The sequence below is a fragment of the Penaeus monodon genome, chromosome 12 (assembly GCF_015228065.2).
Source record: "Penaeus monodon isolate SGIC_2016 chromosome 12, NSTDA_Pmon_1, whole genome shotgun sequence".
NCBI lineage: Eukaryota > Metazoa > Arthropoda > Malacostraca > Decapoda > Penaeidae > Penaeus > Penaeus monodon.
The window spans coordinates 16,304,110-16,314,333 of NC_051397.1; the positions used below are offsets into that span (position 1 = coordinate 16,304,110).

At 41.5% G+C, this 10,224-nt stretch overlaps 2 protein-coding genes across 2 annotated transcripts in view; one reads left to right on the forward strand and one right to left on the reverse strand.

Moving 5' to 3' along the window:
- The first annotated feature begins 3,778 nt into the window (after window positions 1–3,778).
- Window positions 3,779–8,131, forward strand: LOC119579343 (amphoterin-induced protein 1-like). The gene is given in 8 exon segments (XM_037927107.1): window positions 3,779–4,263; window positions 5,128–5,243; window positions 5,531–5,691; window positions 6,172–6,357; window positions 6,651–6,786; window positions 7,038–7,152; window positions 7,155–7,170; window positions 7,499–8,131. Coding segments are annotated over 8 exon segments (1,182 nt in total). The 5' UTR covers window positions 3,779–3,996; the 3' UTR covers window positions 7,684–8,131.
- A 622-nt stretch (window positions 8,132–8,753) lies between these two features.
- LOC119579344 overlaps window positions 8,754–10,224 on the reverse strand; it is a gene marked incomplete in the record, with an annotated part of 1,890 nt that continues 419 nt past the window's right edge. The window contains 1 exon segment of the mRNA XM_037927108.1: window positions 8,754–9,824. Coding sequence (XP_037783036.1) covers window positions 9,016–9,824 — 809 coding nt within the window.

A 10,224-nucleotide genomic window follows, 5' to 3' on the forward strand; every position in this document is an offset into this window, starting at 1 on the left:
ATATATATATATATATATATATATATATATATTAGCTGTTTGGTAGTGATTCTCGGTACATTTATATCTATCGATCGATAGATATAAATGTAAATATGAATATAGATCATCATCAATAACGGTATGCTCATGTTTGAGCATAGGTATGGGAGTAAAGACTGATTTTACCCAGTCTTCTGGCCATTTTCTTTCATTCCATATTTTTGTACAGAGTTTGTAGAAGAAGTATTCAACACTTTCGCCAGCATTCTTAATTAGTTCTGCTGTTATTTCATCTATTCCGGGGCTCTTGTTATTCTTTACTTCTTTTATGGCTTTTATAACTTCGTCCAGCAGTGGCGGTGGTTCATCTTCGTTGTCATTGAGTCTAATTAATGTTGTTGTTAGATCTTTATTCTTTTTGTATAGGTTGGAACAATATTGATTCCATCTTTGACTTCTTTTCCATCACATAAAACTAGTCCATCTTCAGTTTTGATAGTGTCCATTGTAGGTTTAAATTTTCGTGTGATGTTTCGTACTCCTTGGTAGAGTTCTTTATTTGTCTTATATATATATATATATATATATATATATATATATATATATATATATATATATATATATATATATATATATATATATATATATATATATATATATATATATATATATATATATATATATATATATATGTATATATGTATGTGTGTATATATGTATATATGTGTGTATATATATATATATGTATATGTATATATATATATATATATACATCTTGAGGGGCCGCGGTGGCCGAATGGTTAGAGCGTCGGACTCAAGACTGTCACGACGGCAATCTGAGTTCGAGGGTTCGAGTCACCGACCGCCGCGTTGTTTCCCTTAGGCAAGGAACTTCACCTCGATTGCCTACATAGCCACTGGGGGACCAAGTCAGCCCAAGTCAGTGCCGGGTAAATAGAGATGGTGACTCGATAAAAAAAAAAAAAAAAAAAAAAAACACCGGGCGGAAGGCAATGGCAAACCACCGCTCTAAATTGCCAAGAAAAATCATGGAAGCCCATGATCGTCAAGGCCGCGGTGGCCGAATGGTTAGAGCGTCGGACTCAAGACTGTCACGACGGCAATCTGAGTTCAAGAGTTCGAGTCACCGGCCGGCGCGTTGTTCCCTTAGGCAAGGAACTTCACCTCGAATGCCTACCTAGCCACTGGGTGGCCAAGCCAGCCCAAGTCAGGGCTGGTCCCAAGCCCGGATAAAATAAGAGAGAATGTTACCTAAAAAAAAAAAAAAAAAAGGTAACACCGGCACTCTCCGTGGAAAGGAACTGGGGACCCTACCACGTACTCACTCCAAGAGCATCACAACGTGAAAACTGCAATTGAGTATCATGCTGTGACCACGGCGGCTCAGACATGAACCTACCGTTAAATGATGATGATATATATATATATATATATATATATATATATATATATATATATATATATATATAAATCTTAGGGTAATTTACAGAAAAACTAAAATATATGAAAGAACAGGGAACTCGGTCTGGGCCGCTCATATTCCCAGCAGCGGAATCTACACCCAAAGAACTGAACAGATAACGGCAGAGGGCTCAACCCCCGCAGAGAAAGCAAATGTTTGAAGCTTGTATTGTATCCAAGCTGGATCCAGTACAAGGTTCAGTACAGTATTCTGTCTCTACCTGCCTATATAAATCTTTCTTTCTCTCTCTCTCTCTCTCTCTCTCTCTCTCTCTCTCTCTCTCTCTCTCTCTCTCATATATATATGCACACGCGCGTGTGTGTGTGTGTGTGTGTGTGTGTGTGTGTGTGTGTGTGTGTGTGTGTGTGTGTGTGTGTGTGTGTGTGTGTGTGTATGTATGTATGTATGTATGTGTGTGTGTGTGTGTGTGTGTGTGTGTGTGTGTGTGTGTGTGTGTGTGTGTGTGTGTGTGTGTGTGTGTGTGTGTGTGTGTGTCATTATATATGTCAACCTATCTGCCTGTCTGTGTTTATTTATCTACCTGCCTATCTATCTATCTATCTATCTATCTACCTGCCTACCTACTTACCTTCTTTCCTTCCTACCTACCTACCAATCTACCTACTTACCTACCTATCTCCCTCCCTCCTTCCCTCCCTCCCTACCTTCCTACCTATCTCTCTAAACAAACATGCTGCAATCTTTTAGTTCTTGTATTTCAACATTTTGCCAATATACGTCCAAAAGTCCCCTTTACACCTTTGTCACTGCATTCGCATTCTAGAATAGCTTTTAAACGTTGATAAAAAAAAATGTGGGTCTCTTCAGAGCTTACAATAGCACTCTGGAAGGTGTGGGAGGGGGTGGAAGTCTTATCAGATAATGGAACATAGACTTCTTTGTGTGTGAGTAAAATTTTCCTTTTTTTTTTTTTTTTTTTTTTTTTTACAAAACGATCTGATGGAGTAACGCAATACATTCAAGAGGGAACTACGTGGGTCGTGGGCTATGGTATTCCCCTTGAAAATGTAAGCCGTAATTTTACGTATTCACCGGTAAAGACCAGTGTTCTTCTCGATAGGAACATGGGTCCAACAAGCCTTTTTTATACTACGTACCTGACCTTAATGTCGAGAGCAACGAGCCTAAACAATTTCAATGGGGCTTCGAAGCCATGCTATGGAATGGGTGTTGACCATATACTTGGGTTAATATTAGGCATTAATGACACTAGTCTGTTTGTTTTACATTATTCAAATAGTCGGATTTTAATTGCCAACAATAATAGGCAACTTAACATCTCCAATGGACTTGCATTCCATCTGCAACCCACTTTTGCCAGTGTAGAGGCTGGAAGTTTAAAGGAATGCAAAATGACCCTTTTACCAATGCTTAACAGAAACGCTTACAGTGATGAAGTACTTTGTTTAGGTATGACAGCTTAGTTTCTTTGAGGAGTGATATTCAGTTTGCTCATGGTGTGATACGAAACACATCCACGGAGAATTTGTATTAATTACCGATGGTTAATGGCTAAAAGCAACAAAAATCCACGAGGAAAGTGCCATCCTTTTTTATTATTTTAGTATATGATAGTATTGATTTATATGGGTTGTCTTTCTTGTATATCATTTTTCTTTAACATGTGGATAAAATATTTCCAACTACAGCATATATAATCAGATACAAACATTTAGAGCTGCGAATGTTATGCACGTGGCATAGCCATAACTATAATGCTGCACACGTTTTAGAAAAAAAAAAATTATGTTCATTTCAATTAGAGGCCTCCACAGAAAATTGACATGATTAAATTCAGCATGTCTTGTTGTGTTTTTTGCTTCAAGAATCTGATAGTGTTTATTTTACATTGATTTGTGGGTTGTTAGAATTTTATAATTTTATCATAGCTGTCTTCGCGCAGATACCTTTTCTCTCTCTGTTGCAATTAACTTCTACTCCAGTAATTAATTTGCTAATCGTAATAATTTCAGATGATGAGGATATAATTTTATTTATGAACGAATATCTCTTTTCAGTTCACTACTTATCGGATTCTAAATCTGTTTTTGTGAATTGACGTAAGCAAACTCATTTGCCGTTGTGTAGAAAATGGTAACATAAAATGGCAGTTAAAGTGAGAAAGGGAGAAGGGGGAGGGGGCGAAGGAGAGGAAGCCAGAGAGAGAGAGAAAAAATAGACACTGGAGAGATAGTGCGTAAAATGTACGTGCGTAAACACAAGTGGGCAAGCGCGGTGACATCGCAGGTGCCAAGAAACGCCCCCTCGCAGAGATAAGATGACCAGACAAAGGACTTTCCACAGTACTACGATTCTAGTTACCACGCCACGCCGGCACCGAGACGCCAAATCCCGTGGGTCGCTCACCGTCGCCGGAATATATACGATGGTCCCTCCGCCTGGTGAACCCGAGTCCCTGCCCCGCCCGGTCCACTGACGAGACCGCTCGCTGCAACAGCCGTGTGTCGTCGTTGTTATTCGAGTGCATAGGACCGCTGCCGTGATAAACCATGACTTGCAAGTTGCAGTTCGTAGTTCTGATTGCTATTCTTGCAATACACGTGGGTTGGGGAGACCCGTTGCCACCAAGACGAATGCCAATTTCGAAGGAGACCCGCGTCCCGGGCTCGATGGCGAAAACAGACGTCCGCTCTGCTGTATCGAAACCCCACCGCGATGGTTCGTCTGTCAGACAGGCAGTTCCCTCTCCTGCCCTCAAAGCAGAGATTGTTATCTGCAACCTGTGTCCACTGCCCGAAGAGATTCTCCCGTGCAAGGTAAGTAGGTGATGAAAATCTGTGAGATTCGGTAATCTTTCGGTAGTTGTCAAACTCAACAGATGAAAATAACTTGCTCTTGATTGCCGTACATTTCAGACAACTCCCAATTTTGTTTGTGTACGATCCAGATCCCCACCTTCCTTCCAATTTTACTACAGGGAGAACAGAAAAAATATAGGGTATCGTAAATAATTTCATATATTCCTGTGTACGTTTTAGCACCATAGTCCAGAATAAACGGAATTAAGGGATTGTGACTCTATAGTTAACTTTATAATAATGCAATAAAGCCGACTCTTTTGCCTGATATATGTCATATATATGAATGAGTAAACACTTTGCCAGTATGTTTATGTATATATATATATATATATATATATATATATATATATATATATATATATATATATATATATATATACACACACACACACACACACACATAGACAAGCGCGCGCGTGTGTATGTGTTATGGTTCAAATTGCCAAAAACTACTACTAATTGTTTCAGTTTATTATTTGCAAAGGTACTTAAAGGAAGGCCATTTGTATAGGTCTAGACACATGTTGCTTGCATTTGAGCCAGTGTTTCCTATCTTGAGGGAAGGGCATTCAAACACAAAGAAATACAAAGAAAAGCGAGTGGTGTCCATCCAGCAAGATTCTATTCGTTGCTTTCCCTATACTCGAAGGCTCCTCTAAAGCAGCGGGGTCTGTTGTGTAAATGTGTGCCATACACCTGGATCTCTGTGTTTGTATATCGCACGCATACACACACGTGAATAAAAACGTCATAATCCTTTATATACCCGTCACTGTGAGTCTTATTTTGACCCTCCTTTGTCACGCGCGTCTCCCTCAGTGCGTGTGCAACAACGGCACTTCGGCGGAACTCACCTGCGGCCCCGGCTTGCTCACCTGCACCGAACTAACGGACATCCTCACCATGGTCGCCTTCCCCGCGCCGCATTATATACGGTAGGCCTATCGAATCATGCATAAGCTGTGTTTCTTCCTTCTACATTCCTTTAGAAGTTCACTTATCTGTATGTTTTCCCTCATTCCTTTTCTTTTTTTGTCGTTCATCATTCCATGTGTCAGTATTTATGCTATAATATATCTTAATATCTTTAACCATATATCTAATTCATTATAACAACATTATTCATTACGGATTATGTTATCAGCCCTTTTATTTCTTTACCTTTTCACTTTACCTTTTAAACCCTAAATACCACTTATTCTATTAATGATCAATCCCCTAGCCTGCGAGTTGACGGGACGCAACTGCAGTGCAAGATCGAGGCTGAGCTGTGGGGGGCGGCGCTTACCTTCGAGGAAGTCCACCTGGTTAACAATCACTTCGATGTGGTCGACAACCACGCCTTTCTCCCTTTCAAGACCACCCTTAAGGTGCTCAACCTCCGTGAGTGTCATGTGGTTGGAGGGAAAAATTATTCACCCACGCCAGGAATTTTGATATATGTGTGTGTGTGTGTGTGTGTGTGTGTGTGTGTGTGTGTGTGTGTGTGTGTGTGTGTGTGTGTGTGTGTGTGTGTGTGTGTGTGTGTTTTGTGTGTGTGTATTTTTTGTGTATATATATTTATTTCATTTTTGGTGTTATCTTTTCTGTTTGGTAACTAGAGAATTGCTTAACTGGTTGTAGTTGCTAGCATTCAAACATGTTTCCTGAACGATATTGGCGAGGAAGAAAATTCTCAGAATTAGCTGTATAATTCCTTCAGCAGGGAATTCTTCAACATGATTTGACAGATTTTTCAGTTTGATAAAAAAAAAAAAAAAAAAAGTCAAGCTCAGCACCCCCCCCCCAAAAAAAAAAAAAAAAAAAAAAACAAAGCCAATAAAAATATATAAGCCAATAATAGCAAAACCCACCCTCCGACAGAGAAGAACGCCCTCCACTACGTCAACTTCCCGACCATGAGCGACCAGCCGTTCCTGGAGGCGGTGCAGCTCAGTGACAACGAGATCGACTTCATGCCCGGGTACTCGGCTGTGGAGCTGGCCGGTCTGCGCGAACTCAGGGTCGACAGCAACAAGCTCTGCCGTCTCCAGCCCAACACGTTCGCTGGTGAGTCTGTGTGTGGGCGCGCGTGCGTGCGTACGCGCGCGTCTACTGAAGCGGCATGCAGCCACGTCCACCTGCTGGTAACTTGTCGATTGCGGTTGTGAATGGTTTGTCTTCTGTATGTGTGTCCCAAGTTTTGAACGTTTACATGGAAACAGTAGGTCTAATCGAATGTCATATCTGGCCTTTACCTACTCCAATTACCCCTCTCTTTCTTACTCCTGTAACCTCTCACTCTCAACCTCAATCTCCTTCCCTAATCTGTCTCACACTCCCCCCCACCTTCCCCTCGCCAGGTCTGCCCCGCCTGGAGTTGCTGGATTTGTCCCACAACGCGATCCCCGAGCTGAAGGAAGAGGCCCTGCGGATCCCCGGACACGCGGCCTCGCACCTCTTCGTCAACCTCTCCTGCAACGCCATCGCCATCATCGAGTAGGGCAGCCGGGCGGGGCCTCGCTCTTGAATCAGTATTGTTGTTATACCCATTGTTGCTGTGAGCATAACCATCGGAAAATATAATTTTAAAGATCCCTACAAAAAAAAGAAAAGAAAAGAAAAAAAAAAATCAACAGCAAGAATAATTCTCACAGAAAGAACAATCACATTTAAGACCCCACACAAGTAATCATGTTCAAAATCCCCACGGATAAAGCAATGATATGACCCTTCCCTCCCTCCCCCAGAGAGAACGCCTTCTCCGGAGTGCAGAGCGTGTCGCTGGACCTCCGCCACAACGCCCTCGTGACGCTGTCGGAGGCCGTCCTGAGACCGCTTATCGAGGAGACTCACGGCGCTCTTTCCACATCGGTGTCAATGGTACTTGGGCTTCGTGTTGCCTTCATTTGTTTTTGGTTTACAATATTGTCGTGGTAGTGATTAGCTGATCATAAGGAGCGTTATGGTTTTATTTTGTTATTTTTATTCGGGTGATAGGTGTAGTCTGGAAGGAAAGAGCGTTTTGCCGGATGTTTTAATTTAAGTGTAGAATACGCTATATAACCTTTGCGTACGAAACATAATTAAATAGGTCATCCGGTATATAACCTTAGTCTAAGAAACAGAAACCAACGCTAGTTACGCTTATGCAGCAATTACAACCAACTTCTATCACAGAATAACCGACTTCACGTCTCTCCCAATCAAGGAAATCCCCTGAATTGTGACTCAAACTTCTGCTGGATTATGAAGAACCAGACCGTGGCGAGCTGCTTCGACAATTTCCTTTGCCCGAACTTGAACAAATACCTGAATGACATCAAGGAAGAAGACGTAGGTGGCTGTCCAAACAGCGGGAAATCAGCTGGAGTGATCACTCAGCCCTCATCGTAAATTTGGACTCTTTTCTTTTTTCTTTATGTGAATTTCTCTCTCATTGCCTCTCTATTTTCTCTTTACTTGTGTTTCCTTCTCTGTCTCAGTTTCTGCCCATCTCTATTTATTCTCTTTATTTGAGTCTCTGTTTCTGCTGCTGTCTCTTTCTTTCCTTATTTCGAGATCATCGAAATGCAATAGCTAAGTAGTCGTAAAACAACCATTTGTATACCATAATAATGTAGGATAACCATATCACAGATCTGAATGAAAGTTTGATATGGGTTTCGTCCTGATTCAGTTACGTGATAAGAACATTCTCTCTCGATATGTTGCTAGAAGCAATGTAGCTATAGAGAAAATCATGCACATTGTATCATAGGTATAAATTCATATAATGTTAAGCAGTAAGTTATTTCACTTTTCAATATTTTCTGATTTTATCTAAATAAAGTTGAAAATCCAACTGACTTTCACAGTCCTCTATAAGAACATCAATACAAAAGTGGAATATCATTATTTTGCCTTTGGGAAAATGTCGGGACTTAGCATATTATAGCATACCAAGAAAGGCAACATCTGTATTTTCGCCCGTAAGGTACTTTGTGTGTGTGTGTGTGTGTGTGTGTGTGTGTGTGTGTGTGTGTGTGTGTGTGTGTGTGTGTGTGTGTGTGTGTGTGTGTGTGCATGTGTGTGTGTGTGTGTGATGTGTGTGTGTGTGTGTGTGTGTGTGTGTGTGTGTGTGTGTGTGTGTGTGTGTGTGTGTGTGTGTGTGTGTGTGTGTGTGTGTGTGTGTGCATGTGTGTGTGTGTGTGTGCATGTGTGTGTGTGTGTGTGTGCATGTGTGTGTGTGTGTGTGTGTGTGTGTGTGTGTGTGTGTGTGTGTGTGTGTGTGTGTGCATGTGTGTGTGCATGTGTGTGCGTGTGCGTGTGTGCAAGTGAACCGACAAAATGTGAATGAGGAGGGACTACTTGAAGTAATTCTTAAAACAAAGACATGAGTGTAGAATGTTCAATGTTTTGCCATACTTGATAAAACCTTGTTTTCAAAGCCCACTCTCTGATTACGAAGGATGATTTGATAGCGGTTAACAGACAATATAAGATATATTCAAGAAGGAACATTAAAATTGATATATACATATAACATGTAACAGTGCAATATACATGATATCAAATACAAAATTCTGATCACACATCTTATGCTGTGATTATTAGTATTAAATAATCTTATCTTTTTTTAAAAGGTTTACAACTAAAACAATGCTTCTGAATAGAAAAAAATCATATGGGAATATGCATGTATCGAGAAGGTAGAAAAATGGGTCTTGAAAACTGCGCAACAGCAGCTCAATTCATGACAGACGACCAGGGCTCTCCCCACGCGATGGTGATCTCGTCAGCGGGCCTTGTCGCGCTGTTATGGTAGATGGCCTTCCCCGCATGGTGCTCAGGCTGCATGTCCCCCGCTTCGTACTCCTCATCCTCTTCCTCCTCCTCCTCCTCCAAATCCTCCTCATCCATGCCATCCGAGTCCTCTGAGCCAGAGCCGCACGAGGACCCATCAGTGTCGGGTCTGCCCGGCGCGTCGACGCTTCTGAAGAGGGTCGTCGACGCCTGGAAGTGCTGATCTGCGTCCTTCACATTGGTCGTCGCCTCGGGTTCCTGCTGATTCATGAAGGCTTCTGCTTCCACAGTGTGAACTTCCGCCGTTTCCAAAGGATTGGCATTCCCCGTTACATCCAAAGGATCCTTGTCGTTTTCATCTAATAAATCAAAGAGTCGGTTCTGCCACTTCTGGACCGTTTTGACGGAGGGGATGGTGAATATGCTCCTCAAATATCGGTATCCCGCTGCGCTTCTCTCGTACAGCTTTATCATGAGCCTTATGAACTTCTTCGAAAACCTATTTCCCTTACCGGTTCTATTTCTCAAGAACATCTGGCTTTCCATGAAGAGAAGGTGTTCATCGGACAGGTACTTGCGCGCGTCTCTCACCACCTGCTCTCTACTCCCAGCATCCTCAACAATATGGTATTTCTTTTCTAATGACCTGTACTTCTTGAGCAGAAGGTAGTACCTCTGCCGATGCTTGTTGAGTAGCCGCTTGTACCTTTCCTTCAGGCCCTTTTTCGTTGTTTCGTAATTCTTGGAAGAATCTGAATAAAAACAATAAAAATAAAATATAGATGTACATTCCTGTAATAAGTGATAAATGACAGAGAAGTAAAATATAAAATACATGGCAAAAAGAATATAAATAATTCAAGAGACAAAAAAATGGTAAAATAGAGAGAGAGAGAGAGAGAGAGAGAGAGAGAGAGAGAGAGAGAGAGAGAGAGAGAGAGAGATTTATATAGGGAGGTAGAGACAATACTGTACTGAACCTTGTACTGGGTCCAGCTTGGATACAATACAAGCTTCAAACAAGAAGAGAGAGAGAGAGAGAGAGAGAGAGAGAGAGAGAGAGAGAGAGAGAGAGAGAGAGAGAAGAAGAAAGAGAAGAGAAAAAAAAAAGAGAGAGAAAAGAAGAAAAAGAAGCAGAAAAGAGAAAGAGAA